The sequence below is a fragment of the Pongo pygmaeus genome, chromosome 5 (genome assembly GCF_028885625.2).
Source record: "Pongo pygmaeus isolate AG05252 chromosome 5, NHGRI_mPonPyg2-v2.0_pri, whole genome shotgun sequence".
NCBI lineage: Eukaryota > Metazoa > Chordata > Mammalia > Primates > Hominidae > Pongo > Pongo pygmaeus.
This window is the reverse complement of record NC_072378.2, coordinates 31903237-31928380: the sequence shown is the minus strand read 5'-3', so window position 1 is coordinate 31928380 and position 25144 is coordinate 31903237. Positions and strand designations below refer to the sequence as shown.

The 25144-nt window shown below is 50.7% G+C and overlaps 3 protein-coding genes across 9 annotated transcripts in view; 2 read left to right on the top strand and 1 right to left on the bottom strand.

Moving 5' to 3' along the window:
* NCR3 (natural cytotoxicity triggering receptor 3) overlaps positions 1 to 16395 on the top strand; it is a 31437-nt gene extending 15042 nt beyond the window's left edge. The window contains exons 1-5 of one of the 4 annotated variants that reach the window (XM_054492213.2): positions 11962 to 12637; positions 15161 to 15312; positions 15388 to 15505; positions 15654 to 15761; positions 16059 to 16388. In XM_054492213.2, coding sequence (XP_054348188.1) covers positions 12595 to 12637; positions 15161 to 15312; positions 15388 to 15505; positions 15654 to 15761; positions 16059 to 16096 — 459 coding nt within the window. In that variant the 5' untranslated portion in view covers positions 11962 to 12594 and the 3' untranslated portion in view covers positions 16097 to 16388. Of the gene's footprint in view, positions 1 to 11961; positions 12638 to 14810; positions 15506 to 15653; positions 15762 to 16058 lie in introns of those variants that run through there. The other 3 variants (XM_054492209.2, XM_054492210.2, XM_054492208.2) reach the window with 3 other exon arrangements.
* LST1 (leukocyte specific transcript 1) lies at positions 16381 to 22902 on the bottom strand. Of its 3 annotated transcripts, none has more exons than XM_054492217.2 (6): positions 22169 to 22902; positions 18974 to 19749; positions 17962 to 18089; positions 17547 to 17639; positions 17315 to 17337; positions 16381 to 16799 (listed from the first exon to the last, which is right to left on the bottom strand). In XM_054492217.2, the coding sequence occupies exons 3-6, from the start codon at positions 17987 to 17989 to the stop codon at positions 16620 to 16622; spliced, it is 324 nt and encodes a 107-aa protein (XP_054348192.1). In that variant the 5' UTR covers positions 17990 to 18089; positions 18974 to 19749; positions 22169 to 22902; the 3' UTR covers positions 16381 to 16619. The 3 variants fall into 3 exon arrangements, with proteins under 3 accessions (XP_054348192.1, XP_054348194.1, XP_054348193.1); XM_054492219.2 differs by having other exon boundaries at positions 16466 to 16778; XM_054492218.2 differs by lacking the exon at positions 22169 to 22902 and having other exon boundaries at positions 16466 to 16799; positions 18974 to 19781.
* LTB (lymphotoxin beta) lies at positions 22835 to 24732 on the top strand. Of its 2 annotated transcripts, XM_054492206.2 has the most exons (4): positions 22835 to 23032; positions 23428 to 23473; positions 23657 to 23728; positions 24124 to 24732. In XM_054492206.2, exons 1-4 carry the CDS (start codon positions 22835 to 22837, stop codon positions 24576 to 24578), a joined length of 771 nt encoding a protein of 256 aa, XP_054348181.2. In that variant the 3' UTR covers positions 24579 to 24732. The 2 variants fall into 2 exon arrangements, with proteins under 2 accessions (XP_054348181.2, XP_054348182.2); XM_054492207.2 differs by lacking the exon at positions 23428 to 23473 and having other exon boundaries at positions 22855 to 23032; positions 24124 to 24257.
* Positions 24733 to 25144: the final 412 nt, after the last annotated feature.

Genomic DNA, 25144 nt, shown 5'->3' with positions numbered 1-25144 from the left:
ACTTCACCGTGTTAGCCAGGATAGTGTTGACCTCCTGACCTCGTGATCCGCCCACCTCGGCCTCCCAAAGTGCTGGGATTACAGGCATGAGTCACCGCACCTGTTGTCTTTAATAATTTTTTTGCCTGCTTAATATACAGTTTCTGAGAGATGTGAGTCTTCCTCTAATATTGTAGGTTACTTTTCTGTCGCTGCTGCACAAATTTTTTTTTTTTTTTTGAGATAGAGTCTCACTCTGTCACCCAGACTGGAGTGCAGTGGCATGATTTCAGCCCACTGCAACCTCTGCCTCCCGGGTTCAAGGGATTCTACTCCTGAGTAGCTGGGATTACAGGTGCACGCTACCATGCCTGGCTAATTTTTGTATTTTTAGTAGAGAAGGGGTTTCACCATGTTGGTCAGGCTGGTCTCGAACTCCTGACCTCGTTATCCGCCCTCCTCGACCTCCCAAAGTGTTGGGATTACAAGCGGTAGCCACTGTGCCTGGCCTAAACTTTTTTTTTTTTAAGCATCCTTGTGCAGAGACTCCAAGGGCAAACAAGAGTAGTGCCAACCAGCCTGGCAGAGCTGAGGCAGGCCTCAACTCTGGCCCCTAGAGGGAAGAGGTGACTAGTCACTAGCCTTCCTTCATTGTCTCACCCAGAGAGAAATGGGGAAGGAAGAGAAATGGAGTAAAAGAATAAGGTATGTAGATGGGGAGGGATGGGAAGGGAAAACATGGAGAATGATGGGGAGGCAGAAAGCGATGCGAAGAGAGATGGAGGAAGAGAGAGAGAGAGAAAGACAGGGAGGCAGACCAGACATGGCAGCTCACGCCTGTAATCCCAGCACTTTGGGAGGCTGAGGCAGGTGGATCACTTGAGGCCAGGAGTTCAAGACCAGCCTGGCCAACATGGCAAAACCCCATCTCTACTAAAAATACAAAAATTAGCCAGGTGTGGTGGCATGTGCCTGTAATCCCAGCTACTCTGGAGGCTGGGGCAGGAGAATCACTTGAACCTGGGAGGTGGAGGTTACAGTGAGCTGAGAGCACAAAAAAAAAAAAAAAAAAAAGACAATGTTTCACTTGGAAGGTGCTCACTGAGTATTTGTTGAATGAGTGAATAAGCAGAAGTGTGTATGCGTGTGACAGAGAGGCAGAGGGGTAGGGGTGTGTAGAGATGTGGCGTGTGAGTGGACTTGGGGGAAGAAACAAGTAATATGAATAACGTGGTGAGACAGAAAGAGTTGTGGACAGAGATGTGGGAAATATGAGAGATAAGGAGAGAGATACTGAAAAGAGCGATTAAGAGAGATGAAGATAGGGTGTCTGGCCCATGGAAGGCCCTCGTGAAGAGCGATGCTGAATAGATGAATGAACCTCAATGCCCAGCAATGGTGGGATGAAGGGGATGCTGTGCAGAAACCACACTACCCATCAGAGAAGCAACTCTGCTTGTTTCTCCTTGAGTTGATGAGGGATTTAGCGACCAGTGGAATGAAGAGCAGGGGAAAGACACCTGCGATCTTTCAGAAGCAAAATGGACAGGGCCTGGAGATCTTTTGGATGGGGGAACTGAGGGAGAAGGCAGAGTAGGATGAATCCCAGGTGTTTGCCTTAAGTGACTGGGGCTTTGTGTTTCCATTCACTGGGACAGGGATGACAGGAGGCTGACCTGGTCTGAGTGGACACTGATGACTTTGAAATGCCTGTGGAATATTCAGGGTAAGCCGCCTGGAGAGCAATTAGATAGTGTGGACTTAGGTCTCAAGAAAGACGCCTGACGGGGAGATATAGATTGGGGACTTGACAGAGAATAAGCAGTAGTGACAACTGTGGCTATGACAGGATTGCCTAGGATAGCCATGGTAGATGCGCAAAATTTATTGAATGAAAGTGGGAAGCCAGGTACATGCCTATAATCCCAGCTACATGAAAGGCTGAGGTCAGAGGAACAGCTGAAGCCCAGAGTCAGGACTTTGAGACTAGCCTGGGCAACATAGTGAGATCTCATCTCAAAAAAATATATAATAAAACATATATAATAACACTTTTTAAAAAGAAAGTGGGGCCAGGGGCACTAGCTCATGCCTGTAATCCCAGCACTTTGGGAGGCCGAGGCAGGCGGATCACTTGAGGTCAGGAGTTCGAGACCAGCCTGACCGACATGGTGAAACCCCATCTCTACTAAAAATACAAAATTAGCTGGGTGTGGTGGCACATGCCTGCAATCCCAGCTACTTGGGAGGCTAAGGCAGAAGAATTGCTTGAACACAGAAGGCAGAGGTTGCAGTGAGCTGAGATCGCACCATTGCACTCCAGCCTGGGCAACAAGAGCAAAATTCTGTCTCAAAAAAAAAAAAAAAAAAAGTGGGAGAAACAACCCAAAAATCTTCCAACAGGACAGTGGTGTAAAAAGCACACGTTTAGGGTACAGGAGTCTGGGGGACTCAGGTTGGATGGCTTTTATGTCCTTGGGAAAGAGGAGGTGAGATTTCAAAGTGAAACAGCTTCCATGGTGACGGGATTTGAGATGTAGGTCATGGAGTCAAGGTGATGATTGGAGTGGACAAGGTGAAATAACTGTGAAGTTGCACACTTAGGTATTGAAAAGGCATTTGTGAGATGGGTAGAAGAAGTTTCATAGCAGATTGAGTCATAATAAGAAAAACAGAAAATAGAAACAACCCAATTGTACATCATCAGGTGACTAGATCAACAAGCTGTGCTACATCATATAAAGGATTACCACTCCGCAAAAAAAAGGAATGAAACACTGGTACATACAACAGCGTGGGCAAATCTCACAGACATTAAGCAGAATGAAAGGAGCCAGATACAAGAGTATGTACTATATGACTCCATTAATATGATGTTCAAGAACAGACTAATCTATAGAGGCCGAGCGCAGTGGCTCATGCCTGTAATCCCAACACTTAGAGAGGTCAAGGCAGGAGGATCACTTGAGCCCAGGAGTTAGAATCCAGTCTGGGCAACATAGAAGGACCTTGTCTCTACAAAAAAAAATTTTTTTTTTTTTTTTGAGATGGAGTCTTGCTCTGTCACCCAGGCTGGAGTGCAATGACGCGATCTCGGCTCACTGCAACCTCTGCCTCCCTGGTTCAAGCAATTCTGCCTCAGCCTCCGGAGTAGCTGGGACTACAGGCACGTGCCACCACGCCCGGCTAATTTTTTTTTTTTGTATTTTTAGTAGAGACGGGGGTTTCACTGTGTTAGCCAGGATGGTCTTGAGCTCCTGACCTTGTGATCCCCCTGCCTCGGCCTCCCAAAGTGCTAGGATTATAGGCCTGAACCACTGCACCCAGCCTACAAAAAAACTGTTAAAAAATTAGCTGGGTGTGGTGGCATATGCCTGTAGTCGTAGCTACTCAGGAGACTGAGGTGGGAGGATGGCTTGAGCCCAGGAGGTCAAGGCAGCAGTGAGCTATAATTGCACTACTGCACTCCAGCCTGGGTAACAGAGCAAGACTCTGTCCCAAGAAAAAAGTCTACAGAGGTAAAAATCAATGGTTGCATCTAGGAGGGGAAAGGGATTTACTAAAAAGGGGCATGGAGGAATTTTCCAGGATAATGAGAATTATCTATATCTCGATTACAGTGTGGTTGCATGGGTGTACATATTGGCCAAAGGTCATCAAACTGTACATTAAGATCTGTGCATTTTACTGTATGAAATTATATCTCAATGTTTAAAAATGTCATTGATGGCTGGGCGCGGTGGCTCACGCCTGTAATCCCGGCACTTTGGGAGGCCGAGGCAGGCAGATCACGAGGTCAGGAGATTGAGACCATCCTGGCTAACATGGTGAAACCCTGTCTCTACTAAAAAATACAAAAAAATTAGCTGGGTGTGGTGGCTGGTGCCCGTAGTCCCAGCTACTAGGGAGACTGAGGCAGGAGAATGGCGTGAACCTGGGAGATGGAGCTTTCAGGGAGCCGAGATCACGCCACTGCACTCCAGCCTGGGCGACAGAGCAAGACTCCGTCTCAAAAAAAAAAAAAAAAAAGTCATTCATGTGGACATTAAGTCCATTAAGAAGTTGGCAGAGGTTGAAATAGAGAGGAGGTGGGCTGGGCATGGTGGCTCACGCTTGTAATCTCAGCACTTTGGGAGGCCAAGGTGGGTGGATCACAAGGTCTGGAGTTTGAGACCAGCCTGGCTAACATGGTGAAACCCTGTCTCTACTAAAAATACAAAAATTAGCCTGGCATGGTGGCAGGCGCCTGTAATCCCAGCTACTCTGGAGGCTGGGGTAGGAGAATCACTTGAACCTGGGAGGCAGAGGTTGCGGTGAACCAAGATCACGCCGTTGCACTCCAGCAACAACAGCAAAACTCCGTTTCAAAAAAATAAATAAATATATAAAAAATAAATAGAGAAGAGGCTGCAGAGTCAGGGATGGGCTCTTGATGAATGTGAGGGCGAGTGGACAACGACACCAAGGAGAGATTGAAGGTCGTGAGGTCAGATGCTGTGAGCCTCAGAGGAGAAGCTGTTCTCAGAAGCTGAAAGTATCATCACCTGGGAGCCATTCATTAGTTGAAAAATATTGATAAGACTTGGCCAGAGAAGTCGCCCAATCTCACCCCTGCCATCTCACCCCTGCCAGCACGTAGAGGAGGAGCCCTGGTGGGGGTGGGGGTTGGAGTGGGGGAAGGATGAGATCACCTGTGCTGGATTGTGGACTTTTGTGTTTTCACCTGTTTTCATGGTCTGAGTTGGGAGTTTATTGGCCTCAACTACATCCAGCCAGCCCACAGCTTGTTGTTAAAGAAGTCAGACCAGAGACTGGGCGCAGCGGCTCATGCCTGTAATCCTAGCACTTTGGGAGGCTGAAGCAGGTGGATCACTTGAGGTCAGGAGTTCGAAACCAGCCTGGCCAGCATGGCAAAACCCTGTCTCTACTAAAAATACAAAAAAGTTAGCCAGGCGTGGTGACAGGCGCCTGTAGTCCCAGCTACTCAGGAGGCTGAGGCAGGAGAATCACTTGAACCCGGGAGGCAGAGGTTGCAGTGAGTGGAAATCACACCACTGCACTCCAACCTGGGCGACAGAGTGAGACTCTCAAAAAAAAAAACAAAACACACACACAGAGACCAGTGCACGTCCACTTCAACACTGTTTTATTTGTTGCCTTTCCACTTGAGTGCCTGGAATAATTTCTTTAGAAAAGTTCCATCCTTGGCCGGGTGCAGTGGCTCACGCCTGTAATCCCAGCACTTTGGGAGGCTGACATGGGTGGATCATGAGGTCAGGAGTTCAAGACCAGCCTGGCCAAGATGGTGAAACCCCATCTCTACTAAAAATACAAAAATTAGCTGGGCATAGTAGTGGGTCCTGTAATCTCAGCTACTCAGGGGGCTGAGGCAGGAGAATCTCTTGAACCCGGGAGGCGGAGGTCGCAGTGAGCCGAGATCGCACCACTGCACTCTAGCCTGGGCAACAGAACAAGACTCCGTCTCAAAAAAAGAAAAAGAAAAAAAAGTTCCATCCTTGTGCCCACTGTGCTGATTACCTCAGCAGTTCCCGTCTTGCAGGTTAGCCTTCCCTAGAGGTTCTCAGAGTTATTAAAAGGGGTCCCTTGAATGCACACACATACCAGGATTTATTCTAGATAGACTGAAAAAAAAAAACCCCACATACTGTCCTTGGAATCCAGAACATTTTTAGCTATAAAAAATGTTTAGAAGTCTTAGATATAGAAAAGAGCTGGGAGAGCAGGATGCCCTTGAATCCAGGTGTAGCAATGGCACTGCCACCCTTGCACAGGACTAGGGAAGCACTGGAGAAAAACCACACATTGAACACCTAGGGCAATGGGGTCTGGAAGTTTACAGGTGGTACCCCCAGTTTACAGTAGTGGCACCAGGACTCCAACCTAGGCTGATTTGTCTTCTAAGCCACATTGCCCTGGGACGTGGAGTAGAACCATGTGATTGAGTGTACACTGTGGAAGAGTGGAGTTTGGTTTTTTTTTTGAGACGGAGTTTTGCTCATTTCTCAGGCTGGAGTGCAGTGGCACAATGTTGGCTCACTGCAACCTCCGCCTCCTGGATTCAAGTGATTCTCATGCCTCAGCCACCCGAGTAGCTGGGATTACAGGCACGCACCACCACGTATGGCTAAGTTTTGTATTTTTAGTAGAGATGGGGATTCACCATGTTGGACAGACTGGTCTCGAACTCCTGACCTCAGGTGATCTGCCCACCTCAGCCACCCAAAGTGCTGGGATTACAGGCGTGGGCCACTGCTCCCGGCCGGAAGAGTGGAGTTTTATCCCCAGCCAGTTACTTATTCCACGTCCCCACTGGTGGTGACCTCTTCTCCCTCCCCAGACCGTGGGCTTCTTACAGCTGAGATAGTAGAGACAATTTTTCCTATATTGATCCTTTGGGGTGTGAATGGGGTGTGGATAGAAGGAGGCAAGCAAGGTAGGGGATCGGGCAGAAGCTGGAATCAAGGCCCAGCTGAGAAATGCCACCATTGGTAGCTCGGGCCTCCCATGCTGTCTGACCACCAGGGGGCAGCCCTTGCCTTGCCATGACGCCTCCGTCCCACATCCTCTAGTTAGATATCCCTGGGGTGGCAGCCACTTCACTGCTGGAGAACGGCTGAGTTGGTCCTTCCCAGGTTGTGTGGCATGTGTGGTTGTTCCGGTAGCTTAGGGAGGTCAAATAATTTGTTCAAGATTAGACTGCGCACAGTGGCTCACACCTGTAATCCCAGCACTTTGGGAGGCCGAAGTGGGAGGACTGCTTTAGGCCAGGAGTTTTAGATCAGCCTGGGCAACACAGTGAGACTCTGTCTGTACAAAAAATAAAAATAAGTGAGCCAAATGTGATGATGTGTGTCTGTAGTCCCAGATACTCTGGAGGCTGACGTGGGAGGGTCACTTGAGCTCAGGAGTTCAAAGTTCAAGGCTACGGGGAGCTATGATCATATGATCACACCACCACTGCCCTCCAGACTGGTTGACAGAGTGAGACCCCGTCTCAAAAACAAGAAAAAAAAAGGTTGTATAACACAATTGTGGGGATTGTGGGGGAGCTGGCATTTGAACCTAGACTCATTCCAAACCAGCATTCTTAACCATGAGATGACTGCTTCTCCAAAAGAAAGCTCTGAATTACTTCAGTGATGGGTGGGAACTGGACAGTCTACAAAAGTACTGTGACACAGAGCTAGAAACAGACACAAAGGAAAAAACATGTATTAGGTCAGGTGTGGTGGCTCACACCTGTAATCCCAGCACTTTGGGAGGCCAAGGTGGGTGCATCACTTAAGGCCAGGTGTTTGAGACCAGCCTGGCCAACATGGCAAAACTCCATCGGTACTAAAAACACAAAAATTAGCCGAGTGTGGTGGCACACGCCTGTGAACCCAGATACTCGGGAGGCTGAGACACGTGAATCGCTTGAGCCTGGGAAGCAGAGGTTGCAATGAGCCAAGATTGTGCCACTGCACTCCAGCCTGGGCGACTGAACTAGACTCTGTCTCACAACAACGGCAACAACAACAACATATATTAATATAAAATGAGCCAGGCCGGGCGCAGTGGCTCACGCCTGTAATCCCAGCACTTTGGGAGGCCAAGGCGGGCGGATCACGAGGTCAGGAGTTCGAGACCCGCCTGGCCAACATGGTGAAACTCAGTCTCTACTAAAAATACAAAAATTAGCTGGGTGTGGTGGCGCAGGTCTGTACTCCCAGCTATTCGGGAGGCGGAGGCAGGAGAATTGCTTGAACCCGGGAGGTAGAGGTTGCAGCGAGCCGAGATTGCGCCATTGCACTTCAGCCTGGGCAACAAGAACAAGACTCCATCTCAAAATAAATAAATAAATAAAAGGAGCCAGACCAGGAGTTTGAGACCTGGACAACGTAGCAAGATGCTGTCTTTCAAAAATAAATAAAAGTAAAAAGTCAGGTGTGATGGCACATACCAGTATTCCAAGCTACTTGGGAGGCTGAGGCAGGAGGATTGCTTGAGTCCAGGAGATCAAGGCTTCAGTGAGCAATGATCACACCACTGTATTCCTGCTTGAGTGATAGAGTGGGACCCTTGTCTCTAAAAAATATAATAGTAAAAGGAGCCAGAAGGGGGCATGTGATAAGGGGTGGACACATGGCATATCACATGTCATCCTTCACTTCTATGTGCTGTATTATCTCCTGTAGCTGTGTGATACACATACAAGAGTGTCTGGCATACTCTTGTACCAATCCCTGTAGAGGTATTACCTTGTTTTATTGTGTTCCACAGATGTGCATTTTTTTATATATTGAAGTTTGTGGCAACCCTGTGTTGAGCAAGTCTGTAGGTGCCACTTTTCCAATAGCCTGTGCTCACTTTGTGTCTCAGTGGCACATTTTGGTAATTCTTGCAATATTTCAAACTTTTTCATGATTATTTTATCTGTTATGATCTGTGATTAGTGATTTTTTTTTTTTTTTGAGACAGGGTCTCACTCTGTCATTCAGGCTGGAGTGCAGTGGCAAGATCATAGCTCACTGCAGCCTCGAACTCCTGGGCTCAAGTGATCCTCCCGCTTCAGCCTCCCAAGTAGCTAAGACTACTGGAACACACCAGCACACCTGGCTAATTTTATTTATTTATTTATTTAGGCAGAGTTTTGTTCTTGTTGCCCAGGCTGGAGTACAATGGCACGATCTCAGCTCCCCACTACCTCCACCTCCCAGTGATTCTCCTGCCTCAGCCTCCCGAGTAGCTGGGATTACAGGCTTGCGCCACCACGTCCGACTAATTTTGTATTTTTAGTAGAGACGGGGTTTCTCCATGTTGGTCAGGTTGGTCTCGAACTACCGACCTCAGGTGATCCGCCCTCCTCGGCCTCCCAAAGTGCTGGGATGACAGGAGTGAGCCACTGTGCCTGGACTTTTTTTTTCTTTTTTGTAGAGCTGAGGTTGGCCAAGTGCAGTGGCTCATGCTTGTAATCCCAGTACTTTGAGAGGTTGAGTGGGCAAATCACTTGAGCCCAGGAGTTTGAGACCAGCCTGGACAACATGGTGAGACCCTGTCTCTACAAAAAATACAAAAATTATCTAGGCATGGTGGTGTGTGGCAGCTACTCAGGAGGCTGAGGTGGGAAGATGGTTTGAGCCCAGGAGGTTGAGGCTGCAGTGAGCCGTGATTGTGCCACTGCACTGTAGCCTAGGCAACAGAGTGAGACCTTGTCTCAAAAAGAGAGAGAGAGGGTCTTGCTCTGTTGCCCAGGCTGGAGTGCCATGGAGCCATGGCTTTCACAAGCAAAATCGTAGCATAATCGTAGCAAAATCGTAGCAAAACTGTACGTATCACAAGCAAAATCGTAGATACTCAAGTGATCCTCCCACCTCAGCCTTCTGAGTAGCAGAGACATAGGCACATACCACTGCACTCGGCAAGAATTAGCTAAATTTACTCTGCCACGCTCTATAAATGGAACAATAAAGCCTAGATGGCTGGATGTAGTGGCTCATGCCTATAATCCCAGCACTTTGGGAGGCTGAGGTGGGCGGATCACCTGAAGTCAGGAGTTCAAGACCAGCCTGGCCAAGATGGTCAAACCCTGTCTCTACTAAAAATACAAAAATTAGCTGGGTGTGGTGGCAGTCACCTGTAATCCCAGATACTAGGGAGGCTGAGGCAGGAGAATCACTTGAACCCAGAGGGCGGAGGTTGCAGTGAGCTAAAATTGCACCACTGCACTCCAGCCTGGGTGACAGAGCAAGACTCCATCTCAAAAAAAAAAAAAAAACTAAAATAAAAATAAAAAATAAAAGCCTGGATGATAGTACATCTGTTTACAATGTGGTTTACTGATTTTAAATTTTTTCCTTTTTTTTTTTTTTTTTTTGTTTGTTTTTGAGACACGGTGTCAGTCTGTTGCCCAGGCTGTAGTACAGCAGCATGATCTCAGCTCATTGCAACCTCTGCCTTCCAGGGTCAAGTGATCCTCCTACCTCAGCCTCCTGAGTAGTTGGGACCACAGACATGAACCACTATGCTCAGCTAACTTTTGTATTTTTTGTAGAGACAGGGTTTCATCATGTTGTCCAGGCTGATCTCCAACTCTTTTTTTTTTTTTTTTTTTGAGACGAAGTCTTGCTCTGTCGCCCAGGCTGGAGTGCAGTGGCACAATCTCGGCTAACTGCAACCTCTGCCTCCAAGGTTCAAGTGATTCTCCTGCCTCAGCCTCCTGAGTAGCTGGGACTACAGGCAGGTGCCACCACACCCAGCTAATTTTTTGTATTTTTGGTAGAGATGGGGTTTCACTGTGTTAGCCAGGATGGTCTCGATCTCCTGAACTCGTGATCCTCCTGCCTCAGCCTCCCAAAGTGCTGGGATTACAGGCATGAGCCACCATGCCTGGCCTGGCCTCCAACTCTTTAACTCAAGTGATCTGCCCTCCTGGGCTTCCCAAAGTACTGGGATTACAGGTGTGACCCACCATACCTAGCCACAATTTTTTTTTTCTTTTAAAATCCGTTTACTACTATTCCCAATTTAAATTGTGTTTTATTTAGAGACAAAGTCTCACGCCATTGCTCAGGCTGAAATGCAGTGGCAAAATCATGGCTCACTGCATCCTTGAAACTCCTGGGTTCAAGGAATCCTCCTTCCTCAACTTCCTGAGTAGCTGGTACTATAGGTGTGTGCCACCATGTCCAGCTAAGTTTAAATTTTTTTGTAGAGACAGGGTTTTGCCATGTTGCCCAGGCTGGTCTCAAACCCCTGGCCTCAAACCCCTGGCCTCAAGCCATCCTCTCACCTTGGCCTCCCAAAGTGCTGGGATTACAAGTGTGAGCCACTATACCCAGCTGGTTTACTGAATATTTTAAGCCTACTGTTGAGGTCTACTCCTCCGAAAAACAAGATTTCTTTAAAATGATTACTACTGCTCATTGACAATGTACATAGTTATCCAAGAGCTCTGATGGAGATGTCCAAAGAGACGAATGTTGTTTTCTTTTTTTTTTTTTTTGAGATGGAGTTTCGCTCTTGTTGCCCAGGCTGGAGTGCAATGGTGTGATCTCAGCTCACTGCAACTTCCACCTCCTGGGTTCAAGTGATTCTCCTGCCTCAGCCTCCTGAGTAGCTGGGATTACAGGTGTGCCCCACCACACCCGGCTAATTTTGTATTTTTAGTAGAGACGGGGTTTCTCTATGTTGATCAGACTGGTCTCGAACTCCTGACCTCAGGTGATCCTCCCGCCTCAGCCTCCCAAAGTGCTGGAATTACAGGCATGAGCCACCACGCCCAGCTGAATGTTGTTTTCATGCCTGCTGACATAACATCCATCCTGTAGTCCATGCTTTAAGGAGTAATTTAGACTTTCAAGTCTCATTATTTAAGAAATACATTTTGCCAGGCATGGTGGCTCATGCACTTTGGGAGGCCTAAGTGGGTGGATTGTTTGAGCCCAGGAGTTGGATACCGGCCTGGGCAACACAAGGAGACCCCATCTCTACAAAAAATACAAAAATTAGCCTGGTGTGATGGTGTGCGCCTGTAGTCCCAGCTACTCAGGAGACTGAAGTGGGAGGATCAATTGAGCCCTGGAGGTCGAAGCTGCAGTGAGCCGTGATGGCACCACTGAACTCCAGCCTGGGTGAGACAGAGCCAGACCCTGTCTCAAAAAACCAAAACAGGAATCCCAGCACTTTGGGAGGGCGAGGCTGGCGGATCACTTGAGATCAGGAGTTGGAGACCAGCCTGGTCAACATGGTAAAACTCTGTCTCTACAAAAAATACAAAATTTAGTTGGGCTTGGTGATGTGCACCTGTAATCCCAGCTACTTGGGAGGCTGAGGCAGGAGAATTGCTTGAACTCAGGAGGTGGAGGTTGCAGTGAGCCGAGATTGTGCCACTGCATTCCAGCCTGGGCGACAGAGTGAGACTCCATCTCAAAAAACAAACAAACAAAAAAAAACCCAACCAAACACACACACACACACACACACACACACACACACACACACACCCCCAGGGTGATTGCTATACAAATTAAATATAGCTTCACTAATCAGCTTGCTTCTCCTAATCCCTCATAGAAATCTTGGAGCAGCCCTGGGGTGCAGTGAGGCCAGATTCCAGGAAGGGAATGGGTGGGATGGGTCTGGGTACTGGTGAGCAGTGGGGAGAGTAAGTAGGTTAGCTTCTGGGCCAAGGAGGGCTCCTGGAGGCTTGTTCTGGGTAAAAGCTGGTCTCCTTGAACCTCGGAAGGTGGGGGAACCCACATCCTGGTCTCACCCGCCCAACCGCCCACTCACCCTTGGGTTAGCAGCCATCTAAGCCCCACCCTCCCCCTCACACGCTTAGCTAGCCTGCCACAAGCTAGCCCCTTGGCCTCCTAGAGACCCAGACATCTCCACCAGCAGCATCCATCCTCTCTCCTCAGGGAGGCATGCATTTGATGCTCGAGGTCCCTGGCAGTTGTGATCCTTGGCAAGTGATGTGTGAGTCCCGTGTGTCATAGGAAGCTCCCCATCCCCATCTGGTGACCAAAGGCCTGGCTACAAGTAGTGAGTCCTCCCTCCTCCACCCAGACCTCACTGCTCAGATCCCCTTCGCCAACTGGGACATCTTCCGACATGGCCTGGATGCTGTTGCTCATCTTGATCATGGTCCATCCAGGTGACAGGGCGTGCGCTCAGGACCCCAAGGAGTGTGGGTGGGAGGAGGGAGATCCAGGAGGCTGGACTAGATGCTATAGGGAACAGGCTTGGTGGGGGCTGAAACACCCGGCTCTGAGGGAGGAGTGGGACTGCTCCAAAGGTGACACTCAGTGGACTCCCCCAATTCACAGTCTCTCTGTGTCACCCACTGTGAGGCTTTTTAGTTCGAGAGATCCAAGTAAATATATGATAAATTTCTTGGTGGAACTGACTTTTTTTTTTTTTTTTTTTTGAGACTGAGTCTCACTCTGTTGCCGGGCTGGAGTGCAGTGGTGCGATTTTGGCTCACTGCAACCTCCACCTTCCATGTTCAGGAGATTCTCCTGCCTCAGCCTCCCGAGTAGCTGGGACTACACGCACGCACCACCACACCTGGCTCATTTTTTTTTTTTTTTTTGAGACGGAGTCTTGCTCTGTCACTCTGTCACCTAGGCTGGAGTGCAGTGGCATGATCTTGGCTCACTGCAACCTCTGCCTCCTAGATTCAAGCAATTCTCCTGCCTCAGCCTCCCGGGTAGCTGGGCTTACAGGTGCACACCACCACACCCAGCTAATTTTTGTATTTTTAGTAGAGACAGGGTTTTATCATGTTGGCCAGGCTGGTCTCAAACTCCTGACCTCAGGTGATCTGCCTGCCTCGGCCTCCTAAAGTACGGGGATTACAGGCCTGAGCCACTGCGCCCAGACATTTTTGTATTTTTAGTAGAGATGGGGTTTTTCTATGTTGGCCAGGCTGGTCTCAAACTCCTGATCTCAAGTGATCTGCCTGCCTTGGTCTCCCAGATTATTGGAATTACAGGCATGAGCCACTGTGCCCGCCTGGTGGTGAAACTTTTTTTTTTTGAGACAGTTTCATTCTGTTGTCCAGGCTACAGTGCAGTGGCAGTATCTCAGCTCACTGCAGCCTCCACCTCCTGGGTACAAGTGATTCTCCTGTCTCAGCCTCCCAAGTAGCTGGGATTACAGGTGTGTGCCATTACTGCCGGCTAACTTGTGTATTTTTAGTAGAGATGAGGTTTCACCATGTTGGCCAGGCTGGTCTCAAACCCCTGACCTCAGGTGATCCACTCGCCTTGGCCTCCCAAAGTGTTGGGATTACAGGCGTGAGCCACTGCGCCCGGCCGAAACTGTTTTTAATGAACTGAGAGACCTTAACTATCAGGCATGTTATTAACTAAATGCAGGAGTTCTCAAAATGTGGATTTCTGGGAACCTAGAACAAATTCTTAGGCCCCACTCCAGACCTACTGAGTCAAAAACTCGGGGGGTAGGTCCAGGAATCTGTTTTAGCAGATGCTCCAGGTAATTTCCACACACGCTCAAGTTTCAGAACCGCTGAAATAGAATACTCGTACATTTCCCTAAGTAGATAATTTAATCAGGGATTTTAATATTTGGTTTAATTCATCAACATGGACGGGTTAAATAGGAATCTCAACCAATTAAGGCCACGTCTTCACCTAGAGATTTAATTAGTTACTTTCTTTAACGAAAAACAAAGAGTGGCTGGGTGCACTTTGGGAGGCCGAGGCGGGTGGGTCACTTGAGATCAGGAGTTTGAGACCAGATGGTAAAACCCTGTCTCGACTGAAAATACAAAAATTAGCCAGTCGTGGTGGTGGGTGCCTGTAGTCCCAGCTACTTGGGAGGCTGAGGCACCAGGTTCGCTTGAACCCAGGGGACGGAGTTTGCAGTGAGCCAAGATTGCACCACTGCACTCCAGCCTGGGCAACAGAGCAAGACTCCCTCTCAAAAAAAGAAAAAAGAAAAAGAGGAAGGATGGCTTACTGTACAATGCCATTTGTACTAAAATAATACCTGGATAATATAATGAGTGATATTAGTTAACTAGGCAGCTGCATTCATTAATGAGCTTAATTTCACCATGATGGTTTCCATTTCAGCTAGACAAGTTACTACTGAACTGGCTGGAGAATGATGGCAGAGGGTGAGAGTGAGAGTTGGTATAGGAAGAATTTGAAAAATGATTTTTATTTTTTATTTTTTGAGATGGAGTCTTGCTTTGTCGCCCAGGCTGGAGTGCAATGGCGCAATCTCGGCTCACTGCAACCTCTGCCTCCAGGGTTCAAGCGATTCTCCTGCCTCAGCCTCCCGAGTAGCTGGGATTACAGGTGCCCACCACCATGCCCGGCTAATTTTTGTATTTTTTTAGTAGAGACGGGGTTTCACCATGTTGGCCAGGATGGTCTCAATCTCCTGACCTGGTGATCTGCCCATCTCGGCCTCCCAAAGTGCTGGGATTACAGGCGTGAGCCACCGCACCTGGCCGAAAAATGATTTAATAAGCAATGTTAAAAAATCAGATTGGTTAAGAGGAAAGGGTTTAATGAGGCACCCAAAGTATCTATTCCCATGCACCCTATGCCCGGAGACAGCTGGGATGTTCTACTCCAAGCTCTGTTGTCTTTTCTCTTTGGAATAACTGGGGAGGTGTTTCTCTGGGTCTTCCTTCTGCCCGCAGGATCCTGTGCTCTCTGGGTGTCCCAGCCCCCTGAGATTCGTACCCTGGAAGGATCCTCTGCCTTCCTGCCCTGCTCCTTCAATGCCAGCCAAGGGAGACTGGCCATTGGCTCCGTCACGTGGTTCCGAGATGAGGTGGTTCCAGGGAAGGAGGTGAGGAATGGAACCCCAGAGTTCAGGGGCCGCCTGGCCCCACTTGCTTCTTCCCGTTTCCTCCGTGACCACCAGGCTGAGCTGCACATCTGGGACGTGCGAGGCCATGACGCCAGCATCTACGTGTGCAGAGTGGAGGTGCTGGGCCTGGGTGTCGGGACAGGGAATGGGACTCGGCTGGTGGTGGAGAAAGGTGAGATGCTGGGAGGTGGTGTCTCCTCCTGGCTGGAGGCCCCAAGAGGCAATGTCCTTGGGAGTCAGGGATGCTCCTCTGAGGCCCCTACCCTCCCTGAGCCTGTGTGCACTTCTTCCCCAACCCTCTTCTCCATTGCCCCATGCAGAACATCCTCAGCTAGGGGCTGGTACAGTCCTCCTCCTTCGGGCTGGATTCTATGCTGTCAGCTTTCTCTCTGTGGCCGTGGGCAGCACCGTCTATTACCAGGGCAAATGTGAGTAATGGAGCCAGGGGCAATAGTGGATGGGATGGGAGGGGCAGTAAGAGAGTGAGAGGAGGGAGGACAGAGACCAGGAAGAGGAGAGCCTTGGGACTGCGACACTGAGCGGCTCCTGTCCTCTCTCTGACCAGGCCACTGTCACAGGGGAACACACTGCCACTCCTCAGATGGGCCCTGAGGAGTGATTCCAGACCCCAGAGGTCCCTAGTCCTCTTCAAAAGACCCCAATAAATCTGCCCCACCACTAACTCCTCCTTATGAGTCTCAAGTGTTTTCTTCTCCATTCTCCAGATGCCGAATCTACTCTCTCCGGATTCCCCCAACTCTGAACTCTCCCTTCCACCAGGTCTGACCTGGAAAGGTCCAAGAAGACAGCTTCCGGCTGTGGTCCCAGGGCCCCTCCCACCACCATGTGGGAGCTCAGCACACCTGCTTCCCCCAGTCCCAGGAGTCTGAGCCTGATTGTCCTGAGAAATGGGAAGGATCAGATATGACTCCTCCTTGGCAGCTGCCCTTTCCTGCCAGGCCCACACATACCCTCTTCTGGCTGTTAGGGGAGCTTGGGTCCATGAACACTGTCATTCACGCAATAAATTACTATTTGACCCCAGAGTGGGTGGAAGGGTGAGCCACGTGTTTTTTTTTTTTTAATTTTAATTTTTAAAAATTAAAAAAAAATCCCTATTCAAAGGTCAAAAAGCCACATAAGTTTTGATGATGATCATTTTGAATGGAGGCTCGAGATGGACTGAGAGGACTGAGACACAGAAGTGGGGGGACCATGGTTTTTACTGCCTGGACCACAGGGGGACCCTGTCCACCCGCCTGGGTTGAGGAAGGTGTCTGGGGTGCTCAGGTGGGTTTGTTCTCAGCAATGCAGGCATAGTCAGCTCTGGGATCCTCCTTGGTGCCTCTCTTGTCTCTGTGCCTGCGGTCAGGTCCCTCACTGCTGGGCACTGGCAGCCTCTGCAGAGATGCATAGTGGAGTTCCTGCTCTGAGGAGCCCTGGGCCTGGGACCAGGACAGAAGGTGCTGATGGGAGGCAATGCCTTCAGATCTTTCTCTGTGAGTTCTGCTTCCACCTCCAGCCTTTCTTACTTCTCTTTCTCTCTCTCTCTCTCCCCACCTCTCTCTCTCTCTTTGGAGACAGAGTCCCACTATGTTGTCCAGGATGGTCTTCAACCCCTGAGCTCAAGCTGTCTTCCTGCCTCAGCCTTGCAATAGCTGGAATGACAGGCGTGAGCCACTGTGCCTGATTCTGGAGCCTCTGTCTCTCTCTCTCTCTTTCATTGCTCTTCTCTTTGTGTCTCCCTCACTCTCATTTTCTCCCTGTCTCTCACTCCTATCCTCTCTCTCACTTTTTCTCTTGGTTTCTGTCTCATTTTCTCTTTCTCTCTTGCCTCGATTTTCTCTGCCTCTCTCATGCTCCTACTTTCTCTCTCCTTGTCTCCCGTCCCCAACCCTCCTCTCAGCGCTCAGCCATGCTTCTCCCCACTCACCCACTCAGGATCTCTCTTGCCCTCCCCCTTCCCTGTCCCCGGACTCACCCAGCTCCTCTCCAGTCTCTTTACTGGAAGAAAAGAAGAAGCTCAGCACAGCCCACCCTTTGTGCTTCTCCCGGGCCCTCCCGGGCTCCCCACCCCAGCAGGCGTGGATTCCCTTGTTGGCCTCCCAGTGGCTCCAGGGCCAGGCAGTGTTCTGGGAAAGCAGTGGGAAAGCGTGTGGGTTGGGGGCACAGGGGGCACTGCTGCGGGGGGAGGGAGGGAGTGCAGCGCTCACCTCTTCGATGCAGCCAACACAGGCAGGCGGACAGAGGGACCACTGCCAGAAGCAGGAGCCCGCCCAGCCCCAGGCCCCCGTAGATGTATATATCTACAGGGAAGAGGGCTCAAGGTTAGAAAGCCCATTCCCTCTCCAGTGTACCCCAGCCTCCTGGTTGGCTGCAGCTTTCTCAGATTCCCTCTCCAACAGTTTTAGAGGCAGAAAAATATACCCTCAGAGCTTCTCCATCCCAGACCTTAATACCTCACCTCCTACAAGGTTTCTGGGCCTCCCGTGAGGTCCCTTTCCCTCCTGCACCAGCTGTCCCCAGAGGCCTGTCCACCTAGTCATGAGCTGCATACATCACTGTTCCCCATCACTTCCTAAGCTCCCAGGACCCTCCCTATGCAGATGCAAGAGGCACTTTACTTACTCATTTTACCATCATTGCTCGGTGACATTAGGTCAGGAATCAGGGACTGGCCTGGAGGTCAGGAACTCTAGTCCTTGCTCTTTTAGGTGAAATGATCAGGGGCTAGTGACTTGCCTCAAGTTCCTCATCTGTGAAGTGAGGGGCCCTCTGTTATAATCGTTCCCAGGCTGGGGAGCCTCACTTATGTGCCAACCCTGAGCTGGGCACTTTCCATTCCTCACTGCTAATCCCCAGAACATAGGGTATCATGGTGCCCGTTGCCCAAGTAAAGACCCGAGATTCAAGCCTGGACTTTACTAGGTCACCCATCCCAGAAAGGTGGAGCTGGGGTTTAAGGCCAGCTTTGCCCAGCTCCAGAGCCCAGCCCTTTCCTCTGCCCTGGGCTGACCAGGTGGTTTGGAGGGGACTTTCTAGCCCTGGATGGTTCTAGGTGCTGGTAAGGGGATGATGGAGGGGAAGGAGCCTGGGCCTGGGTGGGTGTGGGCACTGGGGGGAAGTAGGGAGGGTGATATCAGCACACCCAGCAGGTGGGCTGCTCCCTGAGCCGCAGAGCAGAGCGGGAGTGTGGGGGCCCCCTTGGCTGGTGTGGAGAGCTGCTTCCCACAGGCAGATGCTGCTAGGGCTGAAGTGGGGCATGCAGGAGTATCTGGGGCCCCATAACTTCCCCTCAGGCACTTCCTCCCCTCCAACCACTGGTTCCTGTTTGAGGGTGAAGAGGGGGCTGCTCTCTTCACCCCAGAGCCAGATATACTGACTAGGGTCTGGAAACTGGGACCCTTCTGGGTTTAAGAGGAATTCTGGGGGGTGGGGAGCAGAAGCCCAGGTGGAGGTCATAAGGGCCGTGGGCACAGAAATGAATTGTCTTTAATTTCTTTGGGGAGCAGAGACTCAGAGGATTCCTCGACGGCCCAGGGAAACTCAAACCCATACTCTCCCTCCCCTCATCTTAGCTTCACCCCGCTCTGGGGTGTGACCATCCTTCCACCAACGTCCCTGCCCATTCCCAGCTTACCCAGAGCTTGTGGCCTGCAGGATGGACAGACTCCAAACTGGCCAGCGCTGTCTGGCTGAAGAGAAGTGTTGCCACCTCAGACATTCCTGCCCCTCCTCAGTCTGGCTTTAACTTCTCCCCCAGCCTGGGTTCCTCCCCAGCATTGTTAGGAGAGGAAGTTTGGCTCGAGGGTTAGGGTTACAACATCTTTCTTTTCAAACTTCTGGGCCTGTAGCTAGGGCTGTAATCTGCCTCACCTCCAGTCATTTCACTGATCCTGCCACTAGTCAGCGAACACCCACCTCCTTCAGGCGTCTTCCTTGGTTAACTCTTCTCTGTTACCTCTTACACTGCATCTGTTGAGACCTCTTAATCTTGGCGTACGTCTGTGGACACACGTACCCCACTCCAGTTCAGACTGGGAGTTCTGGCATATTTGGTGTTCTGGTGACCCACTTGGTGTTCTGCAGCTCTATGCAGCAGGCTGCTTGGCTGTCTGATTAACAAACACGAGAGTTAAAGGCAGCCATACTAGATCTACATGAGCCCTGTGGATAGATCAAGGACAGAAAGTTGGTGACAAGTTGGTGACAGGAAAGGAGGTGTGGGCAATACAGGTGGACTTCCTGTAGGAGGCAGCATTCTGGCATTGAACACAGAACTAAGTAAAGGCAGCGGCCTGAGGCTCTCTGGAGAGACCTGGGTGAAGGCTTCTTAGTGGCACTGTGATGGAGAAGGAGATGGGTGCTGGAGGATTGCACATCCACTCCTTGAGGAGGACGAAGACTGGGGAGCGCCTGTAAGGCAAGGGGTGAGGAGGAGATTTGGTGCCTGGGTGAGTCCATATTAATTTGCATTTCCCCTTCCAAATTCAAGAACCTTCTACTTCCTCCCCCACCCTTCTCCCCATCCTCCATGTTCCCTATGCTGAATAATATTCAGGGTTTTTTGTTTGTTTGTTTTGTTTTTTTTACATTTTATTATTAAAAAGTACAAACATAGGGTGAAATGAGAATAATTGTACAGTGAACATATTCTTAACACCTAGATGCTACTATTAACATTTTTTGTTTTGTTTTGTTTTTGAGATGGGGTCTCACTCTGTCACTGAGCCTGAAGTGCAGTGGTGAAATCATAGCTCACTGCAGCCTTGAATTCCTGGGCTCAGAGATCCTCCCAACTTAGCCTTCTGAGTAGCTAGGACTACAGACACCAGCTACCACATGAGGCTTTGTAGAAATGGGGTCTTACTATGTTGCCCAGGCTGGTCTTGAACTCCTGGTCTCAAGCAATCTTTCCACCTTAGCCTCCCAAAGTGCTGGAATTATATGAGTGGGCCACTGCACCTGGCTCTATTAACATTTTTTATTTGCTTTATCACATATTTATCAATCCATCTCACTTTTAAATATCTTTCAAAATTACAAATATCAGTACATTTTACATCTAAACCCTTCAGAAGCTTAACATTGACTGGAGTTCAGTATTTATTTCTCCATTTCTTTTCTGGCCTGAGGAAGGCAAATTTTACATACAAATCTCAAGTCAGTACTCTTTTTTTTTTTGAGACAGAGTCTTGCTCTGTCACCCAGGCTGGAGTCCGGTGGTGTGATCTTGGCTCACTGCAACCTCTGCCTTCTGGGTACAAGCGATTCTCCTGCCTCAGCCTCCCAAGTAGCTGGGACTACAGGTTTGTGCCACCACGCCCAGCTAATTTTTGTATTTTTAATGGAGAAGGGGTTTCACCATGTTGGCCAGGCTGGTCTCAAACTCTTGACCTCAAGTGATCCACCTGCCTTGGTCTCCTAAAGTGCTGGGATTATAGGCGTGAGCCACCTCGCCTGGCCTAGTACTGTTTTGTTTGTTTGTTTTTGTTTTTAAGACAGAGTCTTGTTCTTGTCACCCAGGCTGGAGTGCAATGGCATGATTTTGGCTCACTGCAACTTCTGCCTCCTGGGTTCAAGTGATTCTCCTGCCTCAGCCTCCCAAGTAGCTGGAATTAAAGGCGCCTGCCACCACGCCCCGCTAATTTTTATATTTTTAGTAGAGACGGGGTTTCACCATGTTGGCCAGGCTGGTCTCGAACTCCTGACCTCAGGTGATCCACCTTCTTTGGCCTCCCAAAGTGCTGGGATTACAGGCATGAGCCACTGCGCCCAGCCTCAGTATTCAGTTTTTAAACTGTCTTGTCATCAAGGCTCTGGAGTCAGATGCTTGGTTTCAAATCCTGGTTCTGCCACTGACTCTGTGAGCTCCATAAGTTTCTTAACCTCTCTGTGCCTCAGTTTCCTCTTAGGGTTTTTGTCAGGATTATAATTATTGGCTGGGCATGATGGCTCATGCTTGTAATCCCAGCACTTTAGGAGGCCAACACGGGCAGATCACGTGAGTCGAGGAGTTTGAGCGCAGCCTGGGCAATGTGGCAAAAATCCATCTCTACAAAAAATACAAAAATTAGCTAGGCATAGTGGCATGTGCCTATAGTCCCAGCTATTCAGGAGGCTGAGGTGGGTGAATCCATAGAGCCTGGGAGGTCAAGGCTGCAGTGAGCCATGATCCTGCCATTGCATTCCAGTCTGGGTGACATAGCAAGACCCTGTCTCAAAAAAAAAATTATTAAAGTGTATAAATCAGTGGCATACACATGCTAAGTGCATTTTGTGGGTCAGCTATATCATTATTAGTATTACGGAAACACATAGAGATGTTACCAAGAAGGGGAGATGATTGGAGCCACTTCCAGCTTCCTCGGACCTGGTCTTTCTTCCCTTGACTCTTTTTTTGTTTTTTGTGGTTTTTTTTGAGACAGAGTCTCAGCCTGTCGCCCAGGCTGGAGTGCAATGGCGCAATCTTGGCTCACTGCAACCTCTGCCTCCCAGGTTTAAGTGATTCTCCTGCCTCAGCCTCCTGTGTAGCTGGAATTACAGGCACGTGCCACCACGCCCGGCTAACTTTTGGTATCTTTAGTAGAGACAGGGTTTCACCATGTTGGCCAGGCTGGTCTCGAACTCCTGACCTCAAGTAATCCACCTGCCTCAGCCTCCCAAAGTGCTGGGATTACAGGTATAAGCCACCACCCCGGCTCCTCCCTTGACTCTTAACCACTCATGCTGCCTGCATCTACCATTCATGTGGTCCTTGCTGCTTTGTTTTGGTTATTCCTGCATTTGTTTGTCCTTTTATTCATTTATGTATAAACATTTAGTAAGCACCTACTAATGGATAGGGCTCATTGTAGACTTCGAAGCTCTCTGAGGATGGGAGTACGCCTCGTCCATCTGTCTTTACTTTTTGTAGCAAGGGAGGTAAAGCTCCATTTCCATCCCTCCTCAGTGAGTCAGTAGTCAGTGGTGAGGCTAAGGCTTACCTCTCCCCTTCTCACTCAGCACAGGGGGCTGGAGATGAGCAAGGGAATGGGAGGAGGTCAGCCCAGTATGGGAATCAGTTCTTCTCAGGGAACCCAGACATCCATCCCTCAAGATCCAGTCCTTGTCCTAGTCCAGCCCTTGACCTCAGAGACGGGATCAGCTCTTCCTCCAGCACCTACCTTGAGGGTATAGAAGAATGCAAACCACACTGGAAACCTGGAGATCTGTGTTCTCATTTCAGCTCTGCTGACTGGCTTCCTGCAAGCTACCTTCCCTCCCTGGGCCTCAGTTTCCCTCTCTGCTGAGTCAGAAGATGTCTAAAGACCCCTTTGGTTCCACCCTGAGAGCCTGTCTCCCTACGCCAACTTCTTCCCCAGTTCAGAGAACCCAGGCATCCAGCTGCCCCACCCCAGCTCTGGGTAAACAGGAAGCTGGGTGAGGGGAGCAGGGGTGTGCGGAAAGTCCCAGCCAGGTGTGCAGGTCTACAGGGAGGGGGTGGCCCCGTCCCTGAGGTATGAAAGCCCCCTGCTCTGGCTCTGGTTCAGTCTCAATGGGGGCACTGGGGCTGGAGGGCAGGGGTGGGAGGCTCCAGGGGAGGGGTTCCCTCCTGCTAGCTGTGGCAGGAGCCACTTCTCTGGTGACCTTGTTGCTGGCGGTGCCTATCACTGTCCTGGCTGTGCTGGCTTTAGTGCCCCAGGATCGGGGAGGACTGGTGAGTGGCTGCAACAGGCCCTGGTGGAGAGCTGTGTCTTGCGGGTGCTTAGCTCCCTCTGGTTGTGCCTGTGGTCTTTGCCCCCTCTGGCTCAGCTGGCTCGGCTGTCCCTGGTGGGGATGTCTCGTCTCTTTGCTGACTCTCTTTCCATGTTCCTGTGATGTTGTGCTTGTGTCCTGACATAAGCCCCTTGTGTCTCCTCTCCTCTTCCCGAGGCACATCTGTTTCTCTGCCCAAGTACCTATGCCTTGCTTGTTCTCCCTTCTAGGGAGGTGTGTGTTGGGGATGGTGCTGGTGGGAGAAACCCCAGGCCTGCAGCTTGGGTCCATTTTCAGAGGGGTAGGGGTGACATGAGCTGAATCTGAACTCTGGGCACTGTGACCCCACCCAACCAGGTAATGGAGACGGCTGACCCCGGGGCACAGGCCCAGCAAGAACTGGGTAAGAGCAGACTGTCTCTCCTTCCCCGCTTCAGCCCCTCAGGGGCTCCCAGCTCCCGGCTGCGTCCCCAGATACCTCTTCCTCTAGGAATCCAGGCTCTCCATCCCTGCGCCCTGTCCTCTCAAGGGTAGCCTGCATGGGTGGCTGCCCTGGCCCCAATCGTGGACTCTTTGCCCCTTCCAGGGTTTCAGAAGCTGCCGGAGGAGGAGCCAGAAACAGATCTCAGTCCCGGGCTCCCAGCTGCCCACCTCATAGGTAAGGACCTCCAAGACCTGAATAAGAGTGTAAATAATCCGAAGGTTCCAGTTCTGCTCGCCCAGAGTCCTTCGGCTCCATGATTCCAGTGCTCGGTTTCCCACCCGCTTCACGACCTTTTGCCGCTCGTGCCCACCCTTCCGCTCGTCCTCGACGTGTAGTTTCTTCTTCCCTCCGGTGCAAGCAAAAGCCGGCCTGGAGGTCCCCACCACAGCGTTCTGCACCCCACATCCATGTTCTCTCGGCCCCCAACTCGCACTCATCCCAGAAACAGCACCATCCCCCCTCCCCCGGCCCGGCTTGGCTTCCGCAGGGGCTAAAAGCCGCCACTCCCCCAGAAGTCCCAAGCCTTTAGGATCGCATTCCCAAGAGCGCGTGGGCCCGTGTCTCCGCAGGCGCTCCGCTGAAGGGGCAGGGGCTAGGCTGGGAGGCGACGAAGGAACAGGCGTTTCTGACGAGCGGGACGCAGTTCTCGGACGCCGAGGGGCTGGCGCTCCCGCAGGACGGCCTCTATTACCTCTACTGTCTCGTCGGCTACCGGGGCCGGGCGCCCCCTGGCGGCGGGGACCCCCAGGGCCGCTCGGTCACGCTGCGCAGCTCTCTGTACCGGGCGGGGGGCGCCTACGGGCCGGGCACTCCTGAGCTGCTGCTCGAGGGCGCCGAGACCGTGACTCCCGTGCTGGACCCGGCCAGGAGGCAAGGGTACGGGCCTCTCTGGTACACGAGCGTGGGGTTCGGCGGCCTGGTGCAGCTCCGGAGGGGCGAGAGGGTGTACGTCAACATCAGTCACCCCGATATGGTGGACTTCGCGAGAGGGAAGACCTTCTTTGGGGCCGTGATGGTGGGGTGAGGGAATATGAGTGCGTGGTGCGAGTGCGTGAATATTGGGGGCCCGGACGCCCAGGACCCCATGGCAGTGGGAAAAATGTAGGAGACTGTTTGGAAATTGATTTTGAGCCTGATGAAAATAAAGAATGGAAAGCTTCAGTGCTGCCGATAAAGATGCTGAGTTGCGACACACGTCTTAATTCAGGGTGGGTGCACGGGTGTGGGTTAAATATTCTCAGTACTCTTCTGGTTGCTTGAAACAATTCATCACAACACAATGTATGGCCTTTGCTCCTAGGGATGATGGTCTGCCTGTCCCACCCCCTCCTTGCCTCTGAGTGGCCAGGCCCCACCATTAGTCCAGTTGGAGGGTGGGAGGAAGGGGGACTCCTCAAACTCCGAAGCTTCTCCAGGCATCCTGATTTTCAGGGCCACATGGTCCCAACCAGACTCTGCACCATACTCTTTTCTCTCGGGTCCCCCCCAGCAGTGAGAGGGGTCATTACAGAGCACAGCAAGCACCACTCAGAAAGGCCCAGCAGCAGAGTAAGCCCCTATCATGACAGAGGAATGAAGCCTGGAGGGGCC